The 25,550-nt window shown below is 40.0% G+C and overlaps 1 protein-coding gene across 2 annotated transcripts in view; it reads left to right on the plus strand.

Annotated features, from left to right (window-relative positions):
* LOC140730323 (zinc finger protein 236-like) overlaps positions 1-25,550 on the plus strand; it is a 161,454-nt gene that overhangs the window by 26,331 nt on the left and 109,573 nt on the right. For both annotated transcript variants that reach the window (XM_073050576.1, XM_073050586.1), the window contains exon 2: positions 24,719-24,876. In XM_073050576.1, coding sequence (XP_072906677.1) covers positions 24,719-24,876 — 158 coding nt within the window. The remainder of the gene's footprint in view (positions 1-24,718; positions 24,877-25,550) is intronic.

Genomic DNA, 25,550 nt, shown 5'->3' on the forward strand with positions numbered 1-25,550 from the left:
ACTTTCCAATGCGCAAATCCATTGTCTATCAAGACTAACGGAGGCCTACACACTACACTATGGTAAAGAACCTGGGAGAATAAAATGGAACCCTAACAGAAAACAGGGTGGGAGGAGGCATTATCAAGATAGCTGAGAATTTGTAATACATTTTGTTTACTCTTAAGATGGATAGAGATGTCAAGAAAGGGAAGAAAGAATTGAAGGTGGGCCTTATGAAGAGATGGGCATAGCAGGGACACATGCAAGTTCCCCCAATTTACACCTTTGACATGAAGAGAACAAAAAAATACTGATGTGGGAAATCTGAAATAAAAAATGAAGCTGTAAACAATCACCAGGCTATGTAGTATCTAGGGAAAGAGAAAGAGATCTTTCATCAGAACTGGGAAAGGGAGAAAGCAAGTAAGTTTTAAGTTGTAGAGAGAGTGGGTGAGGAATGGATTGGATGTGGCTAGTTGCTGTGGAGATAAGTTGCAGGTGAAATTCTCTAGTTGATAGGTTAATGTTAGTGAAGGTAAAACAGGAATGTAAAACCTCTAAGGTGAGAACAGTTATAGAAAGAAATAGGAACATGGGCCGAAGGGCCTGTATTGTGCTGTAGGTTTTCTATGTTCTAAACCAGTGCTAAAGTTGCAAAATAATGAGTAGTCAAGTCAAATGAAGTTTATTGTCATTTAACTACGTACATCTTTATAACCATATAATGTATATTGAGATGAGATAAAGTTTCTTTGAACCAGAGTGTTGTGCACAGTAGTACGCATAATGTACGATTACTTATGAAGGTAAAGATAAAATCTACAAGTGAAGTGACAGTAGTAAAATCCATACTGTGCTACTGGCGAGAGGAAAATTGAGCCAATAGGACTGACATTTTCTGTGAAGTAGAGATAGTTTGCCAACCAATAGCAGCATCATTGTGAATAGGTTTGATGACATGTTGCGGTTGGCCCTTAATGAGTACAATGCTGCAAGTTCAGAGATAGAAAGGCAACTGGAGCTAGGACTCACTCTTATCTCTTTGTCTCTGTAGTCTCTTTTGTCTTCAATTGTAGGTAGAAGCTGAAATACCCTGAGCTTTATATAAAAAGTTTACAATCCATTGTTCTTTGAAATGTTTCTGCAGGGGAATTATAATCTGCTTATATAAAATTTAGGGTTATTGGTTTACTGAATGGTAATTACAACTTGGTAGGTGTTTAACACTCATTCTTATCTCTTGCAGCAAGATGCAAACCTTTCAGGGTATTTTCAGAGCATTGTTTGCTGGCAGTTGAATTTCCCATTCGGTCACAGATTTTTCTTGCTTACTGGAGAAGACTACAGAGCAGCACAACCTGTGGTCTGGATGCTGAATTGTCTATGCCCCTTTTGCAGTTTTTGCATTAAAGTGCAAATGTCCAAGAATATGGAAGTTGCTTTTTGATTTATGGTGTATTGGCAATGAGTACTGACAAATTTGCTATCAGTGCACCTACCTAATTCAGGTTATTAGCTCCTTCCCATTGATTTTTGATCAGCTGTGTAACTTGGCTGCATTTTTAAAAAATGTATATATTCTGTTTAAGGTAGCATCTAACAATGTACGGAACTGTTCTCTCTGGAGCTTGATTGCAACTGGTTAATAGTGTGTACTGCCAATTTTAAGATTCCAACTGGAACAAATGTTAATTTAAAAGCCAAAGTATTCTGACAAATTCTTAAAATCTAAGCCTGTCCTGAATGAGTTACATTCTCGTTTTATTTTTCACAGGACCACACAAGCTGGTTTTGGCTTTTCTACAATAAGCAACTCAAATGCCAGACTTTCAGAAGTGAAGTTGAGAGCTTGGCTTGTTTTAGTATTATGCACAAAGAAGTGGCTAAGAGAATAGTGAAGCTATTCATAGATTAACATAGTAGATAATTCAACTCCTTGCGTCTTTGCAGACTCATTGGAAGAGCTACCAATTAATTGACTATTCACAACGTAGAACTGCTTCTGTTTTTTTCATTCCTGTGATTTTTGTAGAGTAAGGCTCCTGTTTCTCTGCTCCAGGGTATGTCAATATATCTTGAACTGTTCCAGTTTAACCAGGCGCAATTGTATCATCAGATTATTTGCTCCACTGTTTGTATGACCTTGGCTTTATGCAAATTTTATTGCTCAAAGTACATATATTGAATTCTTTGTAACCATTGATGTTCCACTTAAGAGAACAGTACTCTCTTCCAGATCTTAGCAGCTGCAGGTTTGAGTCCTTAGCTTTAAATATACTTAATGACTTGGGCTCCAGAGCCCTCTGTGGCTTTAAATTCCTCAGATTCACTACCCCTATGCCTAAAGAAATTCCTTCTTGTCTCTATTCTAAATGGACTTTCCTCTGTTTTAAAGATATGCCCCCAGGTCCTAGAGTCCCCACTATATGAAACAATCTCTCCATATCCACTGATTTAGACCTTTCAAAATTAGATAGATTGCACTGTGATTCCCCCGGCATTCTTCTAAACTCCAGTGAGTACAGGCAGACAGAAATTGGGTTTCATTACAGCTGCACCAACCAAGAATAGTGAAGAAATATAGCAATTTAAAACCATAAATAATTAAATAATAATAAGTTAATCATGCCAAGTGGAAATAAGTCCAGGACCAGCCTATTGGCTCAGGGTGTCTGACACTCCGAGGGAGGAGTTGTAAAGTTTGATGGCCACAGGCAGGAATGACTTTCTATGATGCTCAGTGTTAAATCTCGCTGGAATGAGTCTCTGGCTGAATGTACTCCTGTGCCTAACCAGTACATTATGGAGTGGATGGGAGTCATTGTCCAAGATGGCATGCAACTTGGACAGCATCCTCTTTTCAGACACCACCGTCAGAGAGTCCAGTTCCACCCCCACAACATCACTGACCTTACGAATGAGTTTGTTGATTCTGTTGGTGTCTGCTACCCTCAGCCTGCTGCCCCAGCACACAACAGCAAACATGATAGCACTGGCCACCACAGCTTCGTAGAACATCCTCAGCATCGTCCGGCAGATGTTAAAGGACCTCAGATGCTCAGGAAATAGAGACGGCTCTGACCCTTCTTGTAGACAGCCTCAGTGTTCTTTGACCAGTCCAGTTTATTGTCCATTTGCATCCCCAGGTATTTGTAATCCTCCCCTATGTCCACACTGACCCCTTGGATGGAAACAGGGGTCACCAGTGCCTTAGCCCTCCTCAGGTCCACCACCAGCTCCTTAGTCTTTTTCACATTAAGCTGCAGATGATTCTGCTCGCACCATGTGACAAAGTTTCCCACCGTCGCCCTGTACTCAGCATCATCTCCCTTGCTGATGCATCCAACTATGGCAGAGTCATCAGAAAACTTCTGAAGATGGCAAGACTCTGTGTTGTAGTTGAAGTCCGAGGTGTAGATGGTGAAGAGAAAGGGAGACAGGACAGTCCCTGTGGAGCCCCAGTGCTGCTGACCACTCTGTCTGACACACAGTGTTGCAAGCGCACGTACTGTGGTCTGCCAGTCAGGTAATCAATAATCCATGACACCAGGGAAGCATCCACCTGCATCACTGTCAGCTTCTCACCCAACAGAGCAGGGCGGATGGTGTTGAACGTACTAGAGAAGTCAAAAAACATGACCCTCACAGTGCTCGCCAGCTTGTCCAGGTGGGCATAGACCCGGTTCAGCAGGTAGACGATGGCATCCTCAACTCCTAGTCGGGGCTGATAGGCGAACTGGAGGGGGTCTAAGTGTGGCCTAACCATAGGCCAGAGCTGCTCTAGAACAAGTCTCTCCAGGGGCTTCATGATGTGGGAGGTCAATGCCACCGGTCTGTAGTCATTGGAGCCATTGGGGCACGGTGTCTTCGGTACAGGAACGAGTATAGGCCAAGAGCTATCAAACAGTTCTCATAAGCTAACCCTTTTGTTCCGGTAATCATTCTTGTGAACCTTCAGTGGACCCACTCCAATGAATGCACACCTCTTCTTAGATAAGAGGCCCAAAACTGGTCACAATACTCCAAATGTGGTCTGACCAATGCCTAATAAAGCCTCAGCATTACATCCTTGCTCTTATGTTCTAGTCCTCTTGAAATGAAAACTAATTTTCCTTCTGCCTTCCTTACAACCAACTCAACCTGAAAGTTAGCTTTTAGGGAATCCTGCACAAGGACTCAAAGTCCTTTTGCATTTCTGATTTTTGAATTGTCTCCCCATTTTGAAGATGGTCTACACATTTATTCCTCTGCCAAAGTGCATGACCATACTCTAATATATTTCATCTGGCACTTCTTTCCCATTCTCTCAATCTTCCCAATCATGTCCTTCTGCAGACTCCCTGCTTCCCTAACACTATCTGCCTCTCCTCCTATCTTTGTATAGTCTGCAAACTTGGCCACAGAGACATCAATTCCATCATCCAAATGGTTGACCTATAATGTGAACAGAAACTGTCCCAACCTTGACGGAACACCACTAGTCACTGATAGCCAACAACAATGGGGTACCTTTAGTCCCACTCTTTGCCTCCTGCCAGTCAACTAGTCATCTATCCATGCTAGTATCTTTCCCGTAATAGCATGGACTCTCATCTTGTGAAGCAGCCTCATGTGTAGCACCTAGTCAAAGGCCTTCTGAAAGTCCAAGTAAACAATATTCATGAACTCTCCTTTGTCTATCTTTTCTGGTGTTTTCTCAAAGAACTTCAACAGATTTCTCGGGCATTATTTTCCTTTAAGGAAACCATGCAAACATTGGCTTACTTTATCATGTGCCTCCAAGTACCCCAAAACCTTATCCTTAATAATAGACGCCAACGTCTTCCCAACCACTGATGTTAGACTAACTGGCCTATAGTTTTCTTCTTTCTGCCTCCCTCCCTTATAGTGGAGTGATATTTGCAATTTTCCAGTGTTTCGGAGCCATTCCAGAATCTAGTGATTCTTTAAAGATCATTACTAATCTCTTCACAATCTCTTCTGCCTCTTTTGAACCCTGGTGTGTAGTCCATCTGGTCCAGGTGACTTAGCTACCTTCAGACCTTTCAGCTTCCCAAGCACCTTCTCCTTAATTCAAAGTTCAAAGTAAATTTATTATCAAAGTACATATATGTCACCATATACAACCCTGAGATTCATTTTCTTGTGGGTGTACTCAATAAATGTATAGAATAATAACCATAACAGAATCAATGAAAGACCACCCAACTTGAGTGTTCAAACGGAGTGCAGAAGATAACAAACTGTGCAAATACTAAATTTAAAATAAATCATAGTAATAAATATCAAAACCGTGAGATGAAGAGTCCTTGCAAGTGAGTCCATTGGTGTGGGAGCATTTCAATGATGGGACAAGTGAAGCTGAATGAAGCTATCTCCTTTGGTTGCCTTGTCCTCCCTTTAGAATATTTCTTCATCTTTGGTGACTTCCAAATTGTCCCCAGTAACTCCAGCCATTATTGTTCTGATGTCTTCCCCGATGGTGTCTGCTTCCAGTCAACTTTGGCCTGTTCTTCTCCCATGTCTCTGTATTTCCCTTTACTCCATTGTAATACTGATATGTCTGAATTTATCTTCCCCCCTCTCAAATAACAAGGTGAATTCTATCATATTATGATCACTGCCTCCTAAGCTCCTTAATCAAATCTCATTCACTACAGAACACCCAATTCAGAATTGTTTTTACCCTTGTGGGCTCAACCCTAAGTGCTCTTAAAAAGTCATTTTGTAGGTATTTTACAAATTCCCTCTTTGGTATCCAGCGCCAAGCTGATTTTCCCAATCTGCTTGCTTGTCAAAATCTCCCATAGCCATTTTAACATTGCCCTTTTTACATGCCTTTTCCCTCTCCTGTTGTAATTTGTATTCCACATCCTGGCTACTATTTGGAGGCCTGTATGTAACTAGCATCAGGGTTTTTTTTTCACCTTTACAGTTTCTTTGTTCTTCCCACAAGGATTCTACATTTTCTGATCCTGTATCACCTCATTCTGAAGATTTGCTTTCATTTTTTTATGAACAGAGCCACCTCAAGGCCTCTGTCTACCTACTTGTCCTTACAACACAATGAATATCTTTGGATGTGAAGCTCACAACTATGACTCAGTGATGCCCACAATGTCATACCTGCCAATGCCATACAGTATTATGACTTTTAACTGTATAAGTAGATCAGGAATCACATTTCAAAAGTACTTTCTAATAACTTGCATTGGTATCCAACTAATGCTTCTTGGACATTCTCGGAGCTTGGTGCAACTAGTAGAGCTGTTATGCCATAGTGATATAATGATATAATAGCTCTACTAACCTCAGGTGCTGTCGGTCTGGAGTTGTATATTTTCTCCCAGTGCCGCAGCAGTTTTCTCTGGGTGGTCTTGTTTCCTCCACGTCTCAAAGCTCTGTGGGCTGGTAGGTTGATCAGTTACTGTAAATTGCCTGTAGGCTGGTACGTGAACAGGGAGAATAAATCGAGATTAGTGTCAATGGTGCTTGATATTTGGGATGGACTCAATGACTGATGGGCCTGTTGCCTTTATTATTTTTTTTCTAAGCACTGATTTATACTGTATATAACAGAAACTTTGGAAAGCTTATATTGGTAAAAGCCGTAGGTTGTGTAATTTAAGTGGTGCTGAAATAGATCTCCAAACTCTTAAAATTTTACAATCTTCATGTTAAATGTTTTCGAGTTAAGGGGAAAATGTAGGGCCATGCTTGCTTGCCTTTTTCATCAGTTTTATTGATTTGTTTTACTATCGTGATTTAGAAGGCCAGGGTAAGAACCTCGTGTCAAGTTTCCTTTAGCAAATAGTTGGATGTCGTCATCCAAAGGAATGTTTGTAATACCTCAGCAGATTAATACTGGTGCTTATGCAGTTGGCCTGATTGGGAATCTTGCCAGTATGTATTTGTGTTTCTGCATTGTTATTTGGTGCAGTTTTCTTTTTGAAATATCATCCATGAAATATCATACTCAAGGGAGCTGGAAGGTCTTCAGTGTCCTGAGAAATCCTAACCCCCCCCCACCCCCAGTATTCTTTGCAATTTCTCTTTATTAGAGCAACAACCACATTTTTGTTGTGTTATTTTGTCTCTCTCTTGGTCATTTTCTTTGGTTGTTGTACATTTATATTCTACCTAGCTAGTTACGCGATAGAACTTCAAATGGCTTTTCTTTTCCAAAATGGTTTTCAAATGATTGTCTGTCTGAGCTTTTTTAGTTCTAGTAAGTTCTCCGTAGCTTGAAGCATCAGTGTACTGCACATCCATCTTAACAAAAAAAAATGCAGAGTTAGTATAAAATAAATGTCTAGAAAATGGAGAACCTTTTCAAGGTATGTCTGCCCAGGGGCACTAAACAGCAGAATAGAATTTTATATCTGTGTCATGCTATAATATATCATTTCTGTATAGCTTTTTTTTAAAATCAAAAGTTGTCCAATATCTCTGCATATCTTTCAAAGACATATTTTGAAATGTGCATTATAACTTTGGCACTTAAAGCTTCAGTATGAAATTCTTAGTACTTGCCAATTAGAAGCATTTTTTTGTGCTATAAATTGCCAAATTTGCACAAAATCCCTGAACAGCATCCCTTTCTGTGTACAGTAGTTCAAGATGGCAGAGCTTGAGATCGTGGGAACAGTTTTACTTATGGAGTATAGGGCTTGATTTAAAAATCAAGTGAGGTCTGTTGGGACTTTCTGCAGGGCTTGAGATTGTTTGGGTTATTAGGCATTTGGCAAGGACCAATAAAAAGAAGCTAGATTTAAACAAAGTAGCCATTGTGTGAGAGACCATTATTGAAGCAGACAGAGTCGAGCGAGGAACTGAGGCTTTGAGTTGGAGGTTAAGTTGAGGTTTCTGTTCAGTTTCTCTTTCTTTATCAGTTCTTAGCTAGAGCAATGAGGATTGATCCCTTGGAAAACGTGTGTCCTTTTACAAGATGTGGAGGATTTGGGAGACCTCTAGTCTTCCTGATTGCTACATCAACAAGAAGTGTATCTGGGTGAAGCTCCGTATAGACCATCTAAGGGAACTGGACCCGATGACCTAAGTAGCAGAAGGCAGATGACTGTCAAAAGAGGGAGAGGGAATAGCCTGATAGTGCAGGGTATACTCCCATGGCCATACACTCCTGTTGTGGGGAGTGTCTTGGCAAGTGGGATGAAAGAAAACCCCAAGGCATTCTACACATACATTTAGAACAGGAGGATGACTAGAGTGAGGATTAGCCTGATCAAGGATAAAAGAGGAAACTTGTGTCTGCAGTCGCAAGATGTAGGAGAGGTCTTTAATGAATACTTTGATTCAATATTAAGTGAAAGGGACCTTGATGAATCTGAGGACAGCGTAAAATAGTCCGATATGCTAGAACTTGCTGATGTTAAGAAAGAGGATTTGCTGGAATTTGTTTTTCAAAAAGTCCTTGGGGCTGGATGGGATATACCCCAGTTACTACAGGAAATGACGGAAGAGATTGCTATGCCTTTGGCGACTGTCTCTGCATCTTCACTGGTGACAGGAGTAGTACCAGAAGATTGGAGGGTGCAAATGTTATTCCTTTTTTCAAGAAAGGTAATAAGGATTGCCCTGGGAATTATAGACTAGTGAACCTTATGCTAGTGGCGGGAAAACATTGGAGAGTATTCTTAGAGATAGGATTTATGAGTGTTTGGAGAAGCGTAGTCTGATTAAGGATAGTCAGCATGGCTTTGCAAGGGGCAGGTTGTGTCTCGTGTGCCTGATTGAATTCTTTGAGGAAGTAACAAAATAAATTGATGAAGGTAGAGCAGAAGATGTGGTGTACATGGATTTTAGTAAGGACTTTGACCATCATTGGCTCATTTAGAAGGTCAGAAGGCATAGGATCTAGGGAAATTTGCATGTATTCAGAACTGGCTTGCCACAAAAGGAAGAGGGTGGTAGTAGATGGAGTATATTCTGTCTGGAGTTAAATGACCAGTGGTGTTCTGCAGGGATCTGTTCTGGGACCCCTGCACTTTGTGTTTTCTATAAACGGTTTAAAAAAAGAAGTGGAAAAGTGAGTAAGTACCGTAAGTCTACAGATGACTTGAAGGTTGGTGAAGCTGTGGATAGTGTAGAAGTTCATCATAGGTTACAATGGGACATTGATGGCATGCAGAGCTGGGCTGAGAAGTATCTGCTGGAGTTCAACCTGGAAAGGGTGAAGTGATTTACTTCAGAAGACTGAATTTGAAGGCAGGAAATGGGATTAGACATCCATAAATCCTTCAAAATTGTTGCACAAGTTGAAAGGATGGTTAAGAAGAAGTATAGTGTGTTGACCTTCACTAGTCATGGAACTGAGTTCAAGAGCTGTGAGGTAATGTTGCAGCTCTATAAAATTCAGGTTAGATCACAGTTGAAATATTGTATTCAGTTCTGATTATCTCACTATAGGAAGGATATAGAAGCTTTAGAGAAATTGAAGAAGAAGATGCTGCCTAGATTAGGGAGCGTGTCTTGTGAGCAAGCTACGGCTTTTCTCTTTGGGGCTAAAGAGGATTATGATAGAGGTATGCAAGATGATAAGAAGCATAGATGGTCTGGGCAGCCAGAAACATTTTCCCAGGACAGAAATGGCTAATATGAGGGGGCATAATTTTAAGGTGATTGGAGGAAAGTATGGGGGGGGGGGGAATGTCAGAGGTAGGTTTTCTACACAGTAGTAGATGCATGGAGCACACTGTCAAGGTTGGTGGTAGAGGCTGATACATTAGGGAGATTTAGGAGACTCTGGTGGCACTTAAATGAATGATAACTGGAGTATTATGTGAGAAAGAAGAGTTAGATTGATTTTACAGTAGGTTAAAATGTTGGCATAACATCATGGGTTGTATTGTTCTTTTTTACAAAAACTATAACTGGGTCCACAATGGCATGATGGATCATGAACAAATTATAACACTATGTGGGTTCTGTAATTTCATTTCTGTCGAATGTTTGATGGTTTTGACATCATCTGATGGTGACTGAGCATGTTGCCTGGCATTGACTAAGGTGAATATCTAGGAACTTAATTTTATTTTCTCCAGAAGGGCTGATTTGACAGATGAAATCGTTACTGGAAACCACTTGCTTGAATATTGAGGTCATAAAATTCTAGAGAGGTCCTCATTACTGGCATTTTGATTGTACATTGTCACAGGGGACTCATTGCTGAGTGACCATTACAGTTTCCAAACAGACTAAAATTTGCCAATTTAAATTTGGTGCAGGTTCAGCATCTCCATTCATTTTAATGAACACCTCTAAAGGAGATGGAAAATTTCAAATAATGAGCGTGTTTTTTTTGGAAGTGAATATATGCTTAATTGTCACCTTCTATGTATTTAGGCATATTGTTTGAAATGTTCTCTAATATTTTAATTGTTTTTAAGTTCTTTATTCCTAATTTTTAATGATTTTTAATAGCATGATTAAATATTTGCTGACTCTCAATAACAGACATTAATAGCTGATAATCCCAGATAGTTTTAAAATTTACTCATTTTACCAAGAGTTCTCTTAGTGACCTAAAATCCTTACATAATTTTCAGACTTTTATATTTTAACCTCTAATTAGCTTTGTCCGTTAAGAGATGTGAAAAGAAACCATGGAAAGGTGCTTTTTGACAACTGGCGATACCAATTTATCCAATCCAGGTCCAGGGAACCTTATTTGTTGATAGGACTTGAAACAGCTTTGACCTTTAATGAAAAGATTATCTCATAATGAGAAAACGTTAGATATGCATCTAAGAACTATTTTTTGTAAAAGGAAACAGATAAAATTTACCAAAAAAGTGTTTATTTTACAGCCAGGAATAAAAATGAAAGTGAAGGAAGATAATGAAGAACTGAATTAATATTGCCTGCTTTTCACTACTGCCTAAAGTCAGAATTAATCCCAGTTGCCCTATTTACAGAGAAATGGCGAGCCTTAGCCCAGATAGACGCCGTATTTCATCTGAGTTGTCTGCTTCTTGTCATGCAGCATCATAAATCTGACACACCCCTCATCACACAAAGAAATCTTGAAATGGCTTTTAATTAAAATTGAAGCAATGAATAATCCTTCAGATAAAGTGGAATAAACTTGGTTTAATTGTCACTCCATTAATTCCTTAGTGTCTTCCTAAGCATTCTGCAGTTTCTTACAGTTGATAGCATGTTATTGGAATAATGCTTATGCATTTAATAATATAATGCATGAGAGATTAACCTTGGCAATTGTTGTGGCTATTGATACTAAGTTTTTCTATAAAAATGTGGTTAATTTGGTCTGCGTCAATAGAAGCAAGCAGGCCTACTTGTTTGGTGTCAGCACTATTCTTTAATGTAAATCCTTCACTGACAACAGTCCCAGCCATTTTTTAGTGCTAGCATTTTCATCCATGGAGACTTGAGTGCATAATCAAGGCTGGCACACGAGTTCAGTGCTGATGGTATGCTGAATTGTTGGAGGGCTGATTTTTGAGCAGGGCCTTAAATCCCCTCAAACAGAAGCTGAAGATTTCACAGCATTTTTTCCCAAAGATGATCAGAGAGTTCTACTGGTATACTGCCAATATTTATCCTCCGTTCAGTTTTAGTAGAATGGATTGATTATCTGATTATTCACAAAGCTGTTTGTATGAATGTTTACTGAGGGTAAGTAGGTTGCCAAGTTTTCTGCAATTCAACAGTTTAAAGTCATGGGGACAATTGCATGTTAAAATACTTTGGAACACCCTGAAGATTTGAAAGGCTTTTGGAAAAATGCAAAATTTCCCTCCCACCACCCCCTTATTTTGTGTGGTTCCTGTATTTTCTTAGTACCTAACTACCTCCTCTGCTGTGTGGGTTTTGTGACTAATTTTACTTTATTCACTCAAAGGTATTTAATCTGAAATTCACTTATACAAGCTGTGTGAGATTCCTTGCTTATCTACAGCAGTTTAATGTTTCACATCTGTGCTTATAGATACTTGTGCCTAGTTAGTTGATTTGATGATAAAGTTGTATGAAACCTGTGCACACGGGGAAAGGCCAAGGCCTCTTGTCCAATCAACTAACTCTGGCATCTCTAAGATAACACAGCCTATACAGCTCAGGGCTCAGGTAAAAACCAAATCATGACACGTGATGTACGTGGGTGTTTTCTGACCAACTTCTACTTTTCTAAGGCAAGAAGCTGCTGGGCCTAGATTTTGTGTATAATTTTTCATGTGTAGCTTCACTTTTTTAAAGTGCTGCATAGTATATTTTTTATGTCTGAGAAAGCGAATCAATAAAACAACTTTGATATGCATCACTTCTTTTACTTCATTAGACCTCATTCAAATATAGCTATAAGAATCCTGTAGATTGCTGTCCAACTTTTGGACTCCATTGGGAAAATTCATTGTGACTTCCATTGATGTATAATACTGCTTTATATTAAAATTTCATTTGCTGGAGGAATTAGAGTTGATTCTTGACTACTTGAATCAATGCTCTCATTTGATGAGACTATGGCTAAATGGAGTCTAACACCTTACACCTGCCAGACAGTGTTGTGTTATTTTTGGGAGAGTACTTGGTTCACAGATAAGGAAGGTGTATAAGGATATGTGACTGGCCTTAATGGTCATCTTGGTGGATAGGTACAGACAAGTTGTGCTGAAGGGCTTGTTTCCGTGCTGTATTACTCTGACTTAATTTTAACATCTATGACAAGTGGTGTTTCCAGTAGCGTACCACTCCTTCAGCACCACGCTAAAGAGTCAACATGAACTTGACTTGCAGAAGTATCTAGAATAGGACTTGCAGCCATTGCCATCCAACTTAAACGAGACATGACTAATTAGCTGAGATTGATACAAGGTATTTCTCTCGAACTGTCAGCTAATTTTATGGAAATATTAATATATATTGCTAATTGCACAAATAACATTCTAAATGTATTTACAAAATAAATTGTAATCAGTTTCAGATATGATCCATGCTTTTAGATATGGAAAATAGCTTTCAAGGAAGGCTATTTTTCTATTGGAGAAAATAGTCAATTATAGTCTTTGTACAATTTTAAAATAAATTGGATAGGCCATTTAAAAAAAAATGATAGGTGTGCATGTTCTAAATTGAGTGAAATATATCAGTGTGTCAAAAAATAGGCATTACAGCTTGTGTGTGAGCAATGAGTTCAGAATAAATGACATCTGATTTGTCTCGTCTCTGAAGAAGAGCTCATGGCTCTTTAACTGTTGGCTCTTAATCTGCCATGCTATAATACTTCAAATAATGTGAGGATTGACGACTGAGAAAATGCTGTTCATCTAAAACGATTAATGATGAAATAGCCATATAATTGATATTTGGTATGATAGAACACAAATGCACTGACTTATTTAACTGAACAAATATAAAAGACCAGCTATAAAACCAAAGAGAAGGTGATGAGCAGAATTTAACAGTGTAATGATGTCGTCCTTTGATTTATTTTGCACTTGAGTGTATTTTAAACAGGGCAGGTGATGGCACAATGGTATCACTGTGATAATAGATACCCTGCACAAATTCCTGGGTTCAAATCTCACCATGGCAGATGGTGATGGATTTCAAGTTTAAAAATGACCATGGAAACCATTGTCAAAACCCATCTGGTTCACTAATGTCCTGTAGGGGAGGAAATATGCTATCCTTACTTGGTTTGGCTGATATGTGATTCAAACCCCACAGCAATATAGTTGTCCCTTAACTACCCTCTGAAATGGCCTAATAAACTACTAAAAATTCACAAAGTCAAGGCTGCTCACTCCAACCTTCTCGAGTACAGTTGGGGATGTGCAATTAATTGCTGGCACATCCTGCAAAATGTGAATAAAATAAATCATTTTTTTGTTCGTTTTGAATTCTAAACATGTGCTTGAATGACCCCCCCCCCCCCCCACCCCCCATCCTGGTGGAATGGAGACCAGGGCTTTAATAATTTTCAGGAGATTTATTTAGAAAGTCCACTAAAGAACCTAAAGCTAAATTATACTTGGCACATTAATTACCCTGGCTGTGAGAGTTCCTGGGGAATCCTCTGGACAGCTCCATTTAAAGAAGGGTCATATTGTCCCTAGTATGAACAACTGGGGCAATCATTCATAAAATTTGGCAACTATTGATCTTGTCTAATGGAACATTTTTGTGGTATTGACTTTTGTTGCACTTCCCTAATTTAAGCATAGATAAATCAGAGGCTGATACTGTCTTTTGAAATCTTGTTCTTCTTAAATGTTTCTGTCAGGGTTTCTGATCAATTTGTCCTTGTGCCATCTTATTTCATTTAGTGAAAATATTGAAGTTTCAACAGCATTGAGAAATTCATGATGACAACATTTTACTTTGCCGAATGAAATGGAATTTGTTTGAGTTGTGATGTACAGAATAAGTTTCAAAGGTTCGGTCAATTTTAACTGCCTTTTATAAAGTAGCCTTTTGTCTTTATACAGTAATCTTAATGTGAAATGTGTATGGTGGTATTTGAATTGAATGCTGAAGAAATAAGGATTGTGATTTTAAAGGGGATGGATGCTTGTGTGAGCAAAAGGTAGTATTAATGCAGTTAAAAGGGTAAACGGCAGTTAGCAAAACAGTTCTGAATTGTCTCACTGCTTATTTCTTGTGAACTATCAGTGACAAAAATCACTGCTTTTTGAACACATTCAACTGATGCTAATATAAAACTGTTTGCTTCAAGTATGGTGTAGCGTCCAACAGCCACTTGTGCATGTGACTGATCTAGTTAAAAACTGGCAATGGTTCTGTCCCAATTAAGCAACATAGTGTCCCAAATAAACAAAGAAAATCCCAGCTGGTTACTCAATTACCGGGTAGATTGTTCTTTAAGAGTTGTCCAAGTAAGCAGCTGCCCCGATTAACTGATGGTCCAATTAACTGGAATCCACTGAACTTATCTAGTTTGCAGTTTCAGTTTCTTATACAGTACAACAAAGGATGCCATTGAATGTTCAAAGTAAATTTATTACCATTGTACATTGACTTGTGTCACCATATACAACCCTGAGATTCATTTTCTTGTGAGCATACTCAATAAATCCATGATAGAATTCATGAAAGACTGCACCATTTGGGTGTTTAACCATTGTGCAAAAGACAACAAACTGTTCAAAAACAAAAAAGAAATAAATAATAATTAAATAAGCAATAACTATTCAGAAAATGTGATGGAGTCCTTGAAAGTGAGCCCATTGCTGTGGGAACATCTCAGTGATTGGGCAAGTGAAATTATCCCCTTTGGTTCAAGACCCTGATGATTGAGGGGTAATAACTGTTACTGAATCTGGTGGTGTGAGTCCTGAGGCTCCTGTACCACCTTCCTGATGGCAGCAGCAAGAAGAGAGCATGCCCAGGTGGTGGGGATACCTGATGATGGATACTGCTTTCCTGTGACAACGCTCCATGTAGATGTGCTCAATATAGGGGGCTTTACCTGTGATGAATTGGGCTGTACCCACTTCTACTTACAGGGTCTTCTGTCAAGGGCATTGGTGTTTCCATACCAGGCTATGATTTAGCCAGTCAATATATTCTCCAGCACACATCTATAGAAGTTTATCAAAGTTTTAGATGTCATGCCAAATCTTCACAAACTCCAAAGGAAGCAGAGGCACTGCCAAGCTTTCTTCATCGTTGCAATTGCATTCTGGGCCCAGTGGAAATCCTCTGGATTGATAACACTGAGGAATTTTAAATCATATGGTTTTTAAATCCCTGTATAAGAATTAAATCTATCAGGTACATCCAAGTTCCCAGTGGAACTTCACTTGCCCCATGACTGAAATGCTCCCACAACCCCATTAGCTTCATTTCCCTCTCTCCTTAAAATACTTCATGTTAGCTTAGCTTTAATGATACAGACTTTTAAGACATAAACCAGTGCCACTGATATTTCTAAGCCATGTTCTCAATGTAGTTCTTGTTTCAAAAAATTTAATAGCAATCTAATTTGCACAACCATCAGAAAGTTTGAACAGAATTTCTTGCCTGGAAAACAACTACTTGAGGGGGTACATTGCTTTTCATTGTGGGTTATAAATTGCTCTTCAGTCCTTTGGGCAATTCTTAGCAATCCTTGGCTGCCCTCCTCTTCATGTGGTTTTTAAAAGCCTGTACAAGAATGAGTAAAATTTTAAAAAAGTGTTTGTTGAAGGGTAGGATTAAGATTAGTAAGAGAATGGTAAAGAAAGTCTTAATAAAACATACAGTAACTAGGAATGAAATGTAAAGGCACATTCTAGGTGATATAGGGTGTGAGGGACTGATGGTGTTTTATAGATGATTGTACTTTTCTGCTTTTAGGATGAAGTAGTGAAATATTGCATGTGCTTGTTTACTGATGTGGTTTCTTAATAGATTGAAAGGTGCTAAGTGCCGTTTAACTAGTCTTCAGTGTGGTTGCCATTATTTTGTAATATGTATAGTGATTTTATGATCCAGGATTTTCCATGTGATTTTTCCATGTGTAACAATTTTGATGAAAAAGTATGTGATCTAGGTGTTTCACAGATACGCAAGGGGCAATAAGGAGTTATCAGTGTGCCCGAAGAACCTATTAGAATGATCCAAAAGCTTAGTGGTGCTCTGTAAAAGTGCAATGTTCTAGTTACAGTACTTCCTTTCATCTCATGGCTGCCTTATTTGGCAGAATCCCTTTTGAAAGTGAGTTGAAGAATTGATAGGAATACAGTTTAAAAATACAGTAGTTTAAAACTGCCATTTGTAACCACCAAGGTCCTCAAAAACCATAGGGCACTTCAATGAATGTTACAGTCCTGCACGTTGGACTACAGCACCTAGTACAAAAAAGCAGATGACCTTAACATCAACCAGCCAAGATCTTGTTGAATGGAAGTGTAGGTTAAGGGGGCTGAGTGGCTTACTCCTGTTCCTATTTCCTTATGTTCTTGTGGCGGAAGCATAAAACAGAAACTGCAGAGGAAATGGAGATAATGTTTCCAATAGTGTGGAGTCTAGGACCAGAGGGTTAGCCAGAGTGTGATGAATCTGTGGAATTCATTGCTACTGCCAGCTTTGGAGGCCAAGTTGTTGGGTATTTAAAACAAAGGTAGATGGATTTTTCATTAGTAAGGGATCAAAGGTTACAGGGAGAATCCAAGAGAATTAGTTTGAGATGGATAATAAATCAGCCATGATAGGATGGCAGAGCAGACCTGATGGGCTGAATGGCCTAATTCTGCTCTTGTGTCTTATCGTCATATAGTTTTATGTTAAAAGCAGAGAGTGTGGAAGGAAGGAGTTTCTGAATAGGGTTAAGGCAGCTGGCTACTCTGCTGCAAGAGGTTCAATCAAAATTCTGAACTGCATGGTAGTTGATCTGTCATGCTTTAACACGTTATGGGTTCAAGCCACAGTCTAGAGATGAGCTCTAAGTAAAGGTTGGCACTCCATTACAGAACCGAGACAATGCATTTTCAATGACATATTGAAATGTGAACTCAGGTGGCCACTTGGATAAAATCAGGACCCTTTTATGCAGTTTATTGAGGAGAGAAGTTGTGTGAGTGACCTGGGCCAGTATTTCTACATTGGTGAATATCTAAAGCCAAGAATTTCATTACCACTTATGTGTAATTTGTAAATTGTTTAACTTCTAAAGCTCAGGTGGCTGAATTACTCTGGGAGATGTTAAGATTGTGAACGATTCAGATTTTTCAGTCGTGAAAGGATACACATCCATGAAGGCATAGAAGACTTGAAGCAAATGTAGAGTTAGGGTGAAAGGAGGAAATTGAGTAGATGTTGAGTGTGCAGGCAATATACACTCAGAAGCCAATTTATTATGTACACCTGTACATTTGCTTGTTAATACAAATAAGACCATAAAATATAGGAGCAGAAGCTGGCCCATCGAGTCTGCTCTGCCATTCAGTCATGGCTGTTCCTTTACTCAACCCCAGTTCCCAGCCTTCTCCCCGTAACCTTTGATGCCATGTCCAATCAAGAACCTATCAATCCCTGCCTTAAATACACCCAATGACCTGGCCTCCACAGCTACATATAGCAACAAATTCCTCAAATTCACCACCCTTTGGCTAAAGAAATTTCTCTGCATCTCTGTTTGAAAGGATACCATTCTATCCTGAGGCTGTGCCCTCTTGTTCTAGACTCTCCTGCCATGGGAAACATCCTTACCACATCTACTCTGTCTAGGCCCTTCAACATTCGAAAAGTTTCAATGGGATTCCCCACCCCCCACCTCATCCTTCTGAATTCCAGTGAGTACAGACCCAGAGCCATCAAGCATTCCTTGTATGATAACCCTTTTATTCGTGGAATCATCCTTGTGAACCTCTTCTGAACCCCTCTCCACTGCCAGCACATCTTTTCTAAGATGAAGGGCCCAAAAATGTTCACAATACTCAGTGAGGCCTCACCAGTGCCTTAAAGCCTCAGCATCACCTCCTTACTCTTGTATTCTAGAGCTCTTGAAATGAATGCTAACATGGCATTTGCCTTCCTCACCACCGACTCAACCTTTAGGGTGTTCTGCACAAAGACTCCCAAGTCCCTCTGAATCTCAGATTCCTGGATTTACTTCCCATTGAGAAAATAGTCCCCGTGTTTATTTCTACTATCAAAGTGCACTTTTGAACATTGTATTTCATTTGCCACTTTCTTGCCCATTCTCCTAATCTGTCTATGTCCTTTGCATCCTACCTGTTTCCTCAACACTACCTGCACCTCCACCAATCTTTGTATCATCTGCAAACTTGGCAACAAAGCCATCTATTCCATCATCTAAACCATTTATATACAGCATAAAAAGAAGTGTTCCAACACTAGCCCCTGCAGAACACCACTAGTCACTGGTAGCCAACCAGAAAAGGATCCTTTTATTCCCACTCACTGCCTCCTACCAATCAGCCACTGCACTAACCATGTTAGTAACTTTCCTGTAATACCATGGGTTCTTAACTTGGTAAACAGCCTCATGTGTTGGACTTTCTGAAAGTCCAAATATACAACATCCACTGCATCCCCTTTACCTATCCTATTTGTAATCTCCTCAAAAGAATTCCAACAGGTTCATCAGGCAGTATGTTCCGCACAACAGACAGGATCTCCCGGTTGCCACTCACTTCAACTCTGCTTCACATTCCCATTCAGATATGTCCATACATGGCCTCCTGTACTGCCATAATGAGGCCAAGCTCAGGCTGGAGGAGCAACACCTCATATACCGTCTGGGTAATCTCCAGCCCCTTGGCATGAACATCGAATTCTCCAACTTCTGGAAATTCCCTCCCTCTCCCTTCCCTCATCCCAGTTTCACTCTGCCTCCTCCTCCAGCTGCCTATCTGCTCTCTCATGATTCTGCCACGTTCTACTACACATAGTGCTTTCCTCTTACATTCCTTCTTCACCTTTCCTGCCTATTCCCTTCCTGCTTTCCTTCCCCCATCCCTTGATCTTTCCTTTGATTAGTTTTTCACCTGGCACCTACCAGCCTTCTCCTTCCCACCCTCCCCCCACCTTCTTTACAGGGCCCCTGCCCCCTCCCTCTTCAGTCCTGACGAAGGGTCTCGGCCTGAAACGTTGACTGCTCATTTTCATGGATGCTGCCCAACCTGCTGAATTCCTCCAGTGTGTTGTACGTGTTGCTTTGACCACAGCATCTGCAGTGTACTTCGTGTTTAGGATGTTCTCTGAAGGAGAGCATGCTGACTTTGTACTATCTTATCCTTTATCATCAAGTACTCCATCATCTCATCCTTAACAATTGACTCTAACATCTTCCCGACCACTGAGGTCAGGCTAGCTGGTCTATAATATCCGTTCTGCTGCCTTTCTCTTTTGTTAAAGAGTGGAGTAACGTTTGCAATTTTCCAGTCCTCTGGTGCCATGCCAGAGTCCAATGATTTTTGAAAGATAATTTCTGGGGTGCAGTTCTTCTGGTCTGGGTGACTTATGTACCTTTAGGTCTTTCAGCTTTTTGAGCATCTTCTCTCTTGTAACAGTAACTGCACCCACCTCCTCCTTCACACACTACAACATCAGGTATACTGCTAGGGTCTTCCACAGTGAAGACTGATGCAAAATATTCATGTAGTTCATCAGCCATCTCCTTGCCCCCTGTTATTATTTCTTCTGCCTCATTTTCTAGTGGTCCTATGTCCACTCTCATTTCTCTTTTATTTTTAACATACTTGAAAAAACTTTTACTATTCACTTTGATATTACTTGCTAGTTTGCTTTCATATTTCATGTTTTCCTTTCTGATGATTTTTTTTATTTGCTCTCTGTAGGTTTTTAACAACTTCCCAATCCTCCATCTTCCCACTAATTTTTGCTTTGTTGTATGCCTTTTCTTTTGCTTTTATGATAGCTTTGACTTCACTTGTCAGCCATGGTTGTACTATTTTACCGTTTGAGTATTTCTTTATTTCTGGAATACGTGTGTCCTGCACCTTCCGCATTTTTCCCAAACATGCACACTATTGCTGCTCTGCTGACATCCCTGCCAACAGCTCCGTCCAATTTACTTTGACCAACATACTCTCATACATCTGAAATTTCCATTACTCCACTGAAATACTGCTACATCAGACTTTACTTTCTCCCTCCCTATCAGTTTTCAAGTTGAACTCAATCATATTGTGATCACTGGTTCCTCAGGGTTCTTTTACCTTCAGCTCCCTAATTGCCTCCGGTTCATTACCTAACACCCAATCCAGTATAGCTGATCCCCTAGTAGGCTCAACAACAAACTGCTCTAAAATATATCTCATAGGCATTCAACAAACTCACTCTCTTGAGATCCATTACCAACCTGATTTTCTCAATCGACCTGCATGTTAAAATCTCCCATGACCATCATAACATTGCCCTTTTGACATGCCTTTTCTATTTCCTGTTGTAACCTGTGGTCCACCTCTCAGCTACTGTTGGGAGGCCTGTATATAACTGCCATCAGCGTCCTTTTACCCTTGGAGTTTCTTAACTCAACCCACAAGGATTCAACATCATCTGATTCTATGTCACATCTTTCTACTGTTTTGTTGCCTTTCTTTACCCGTAGAGCCACGCCATCCTGTCTCCCTACCTTCCTATTCCTCTGATATAATGTGTAACCTTGGACATTCAGCTTCCAACTGCAACCATCTGATCAGCTGATCATGTGGCAGCAACTCAATGCATAAAAGCTTGCAGATGTGGTTAAGAGGTTCAGTTGTTGTTCAGACTAAACATCAGAATGGGGAAAGATGTGATTAAGTGACTTTGACTGTGGAATAATGATTGGTGCCAGATGGGGTGGTTTAAGTAGCTCAAACTGCTGATCTCCTGGGATTTTCATGCTCAATAGCCTCTAGAGTGGGGATTCCCCAACTTTTTTATGCCATGGACCAATACAATTACGCAATGGGTCCATGGACCCCAGGTAGGAAACACGTGCTCTAAAGTTTACAGAAATTGGTGTGAAAAACAAAAAATATTCAGTGAGCAGTACTTTGTGGGTGAAGATACCTCATTAATGAGAGGTTGGTGGAGAATGGCCAGATTGGTTCAAACTGACAGGAAGGCGGCAGTAAATCAAGTAACCATGCATTATAACAGTGGTGTGCATAAGTGCATTTCTGAATGCAATACACGTTGAACATTGATGTAAATGGGCTACAGCAGCATAAGACCACGAGCACACACTCAAAGGTCACTTCATTTGGTGCAGGAGGCAAGATAACTGCAGATGGTGATGATTTGTATAGACCAGGTGAACAAGGCAACAGCAAAGTATACAGTCTTGTAGTACTCCAAAGACTACATTGTTCACCTGGCATTCGAAATACCATAGAAAATCAATCTGTCTCTCTGTCTCCATTTCACAGCGTGATGGGAGAAACAACGCACTGATTTACGATGTTGAAAGTCTGTTGCATTGCTTTTTCTGAGCTCTGTGCCCAAAGATCTTGGATCTCTGGGCTCGCAGCCAGAGATTTTCTGTCTCCAACAATACACCGACCTCTGATTCTCTCCCTCCCTCACCCCCCGTCTCCAAAGCCTCGAGGTGAGCAGAGCTCTTAGGCCAAGACCTTGGTGTGCTGAACAATGACCAGTTGTGAAACCCCGAGAGTGGGTCCCATTCTCGTAAAGAACTGTAGTCAGTGTGCAATTCCAAGTCTTCGGAAGAACCCTGAAAGGAAAAATAAAGATATTAAAGATGGAAATAGAGCTGTTTCTAAGGATGCAAGCAAAGGAGTCGCCGTCAGGCACCATTAACCCTCCTATTCTCCAAAGGGATACTACCACTAAACATACCTCTCCCCTCTTCCGCTTTCTGTGGGGATCGTTCCCTCTGCAATTCCCTTGTCCATTCGTCCCTCCCCACTGATCTCACTCGTCCCTGCAAGCAGCTGAAGTGCTGCACCTCCTCCTTCACCTCCGTTCAGGTCTCCCAACAGTCCTTCTAGGTGAACACTTCACCTGCGAATTGGCTGGGGTCTATTGTGTTTCGTTCTCCTGATGCGGCCTCCTCTACATTGGTGAGACCCACTGTAAATTGGGATCTGCTTTGTCAAGCAACTCTGCACCATCCGCCACAAGCAGGACTTCCCAGTGGCCAAACATTTTATTTCTGATTTCCTTTCCTGTTCCGATGTGTTGATTAATGGCATCCTCTTGTGCCAAGATAAAGCCACCCTTGGGGTGGAGGAGCAATACCTTATTTTCTGTCTGGGTAGTCTCTAATCTGATGGCATGAGTGTTGCTTTCTCCTTCTGGTGAACAAATTCCACCACCGCCATTCCCCACACTGACCTTTCACTTTCTCTGACCCTATTACTTCCCTCGGGTCTTCCCCCCCCTTCTCTTTCTCTTATTTTTTCAAATTCTTTCCTACTTCTCTTCTATTATTTGTATATCTCTGCACTTGTAATGTGACTGTGACACTGCAATTTCTTTTGGGATCAATGAAGTATCTACCTATCTATTGTCCACTCTCCTCTCTTTTCAGATTCTTTCTCCTCCAGCCCTTTACCTTTCCTACCCACCTGGCTTCATCTATCACCTACCAGCTAGCCTCTTTCCCCCTCTCCCCACCTTTTTTATGCTAGCATCTTTCCCTTCTCAGTCCTGAAGAAGGGTCTTGGCCCAAAACATCGATTTCACTCTTTTCCATAGACGCTGCCTGACCTGCTTGGTTTCTCCAGCATTTTGTGTGTGTTGCTTTGGATTTCTTGCATCTGTAGACTTGTGTTAATGCTCCTTCACTGGACTTGCTCCATGTGATTAATCTCGTTTTTTTTAAGGGAAAGAGAAATCACTGGCATGATCAACAGGACAATAGGAGCAGAAATAGGCAACTTGGCCTCTTGAGTCTGTCCTGCCATTCAGTGTAATCTTGGCTGATCTGCAGTGGACTTTGTTTCTTTTGTGCTAATTCCCAGAAACCTTTTTTTCCCCCCCAAAAATCTCCCTCTTTAAATACCTTAAATGATCTAACTTACAAAATCCTTCCATGCAGAGAACTCCAATATTGACCAGAGGGAAGAAATTTCCTACTCTGCTCAGTTTTAAGTGTGTGGCCCCTTATCTTGTTGCTTATGTTCCCTTACTGGTAGTTTCCCACTGGTGGAAAGGATTTGATACTGCCCTCTGGGGATCTTTGTGTTTCAATAAGATCATTCCTTATTCTTCTAAACTCCAAGTTCTACAGATCCAGTTTTTTTTAGCCACTCATGATAGGATAGTTTTCTCATCCCAGGAATTAGTCCTGTAAATCTTTTTTTTGGACTTAAACAGTCCGTGGGTTATTGAAATGTAAGTAAGCCAATTTTTCTGCAAGTCAGAAATACCTGTTTTCTTATCGCTACTTGTATCATATTGCTCTACCTACACTTGTTCTAATTTAATTGAATAATCATCCCAACACTACCTATAATTAAATTAATTAAATCAATATTGAATGCAGTCATCCTTGGATATCATGAAATATATTAATATTACAAGCTCTAAAAATGAGACTTTGCATAAATTCAGATTTTCTTAAGTTGGGTTATTCATTACCTGGTGAGCCTATGTACTTCTACCATCAGTATATCCTTCATTAAGTAAGGACCAGGACCTTAATACAATACACCAACACCCTGTAAAGATGGATCATTATTTTTAAACTCCAACCTCTAGCAATAGCAACCTATGCAATTTGTCTTGTTAACTATTTGATGCATCTGCACAATCATACTTGTAGCACTTTAGATTTAAACTACAAAAGTACTGGATCTGTAGTAAAGAATATATAGAGGTCGTTCTAGAAATGAGTGACCTGCGGGTCACACTGTAACTTTGGAGAGAGAAGTGGAGTTAACATTTCAGGTCAAAGACCCTTCAGAAATGGAAGAATTAAAAAAAAAGTATTAAGATTGAGTAAGATCAACAAGAATATCTCTGAAGGGATAAACTGTTTAGAAAGCTATCTAGCTGATGGATTAATGAGGGTCATTAGAGAGAGAACATGCAAAAGCTGTGAAATGCAGGTTGAAGCTGTTGTAGAGAACTGGAACCAAAAGAGAAATGTTGGATAATCAAATAGCTCTGCTGTTAGAACTTTAAAATGTTGAAAATGCCCTGCAGATCAGTCACTCTCCATGAGAGAGAAAATCTGGACAAGTATTACTGATAAAACAGTTACAGGCTCCAATGCTGGAACTGTCCCTCTTTAATCTTTCTTTTTCTTTTATAGATAATTTGCTGGAATTGGGTGCAGACAATGCAAATGGGTTTCTTGAGTCCCAGGATACTCAGTACAGAGAAGCTCATAAATGTGATATCTGTTTCCAAACATTTTCCAAATACAACCAATTACAGCGCCACTTGCGGGAGCATGAGGAAAATGACAAGGTAAGTTCACTTGTTCCTGATCCTCAAAAGTTTGAAAAATTGAAGGTCTTCTAATTAACATGTAGTTTGGAGCTAAATTAAATAATATTAAAACAATCTTATTAATATCAAATAATTAAAAAATAAAAGTAGCTTCTATGTGGCTATTAAGACAGTATCCTGTGGAATAAAACAGAATGCTCAAAAGTCATATTTGTGTGGAATTTACTGTACTTGGGTGCCACTACAGCATGCCCTTGCAAACCAGAGATGGGAGAAGGCTGACTGGAATAGTCTCCCCTGACTCTCTTAGGAAATGCGCTCCTGTATATTGTTCAAATTTGTGATTTAATATAGAATATTCCAGTACCGTATAGGCCCATTGCCTCAGAGTGTTATGTTGACCTTTTAACCTACTCTAAGATCAATCTAACTCTTTCCTCCTACATAGCTCTCCATTTTTCTATCATCCATATGTCTATCTAGGAATATCTAAATGCCTCTAATATATCTACATCTATCACCACCCCAGCAGGGTGTTCCACACACCCACCACTCTGTTTTTTTTTAAAAGAAAAGTTTACCTCTGACATTTTCCCCCCTCCCCATACTTTGCTTCAGTCACCTTATAATCATAACACAAAAATCAAACTGCAGATGCTGTGGATCAAAGAATACGTACACAACACTGGAAG

This window comes from Hemitrygon akajei, chromosome 1, assembly GCF_048418815.1.
Source record: "Hemitrygon akajei chromosome 1, sHemAka1.3, whole genome shotgun sequence".
In the NCBI taxonomy this organism is placed as follows: Eukaryota; Metazoa; Chordata; class Chondrichthyes; order Myliobatiformes; family Dasyatidae; genus Hemitrygon; species Hemitrygon akajei.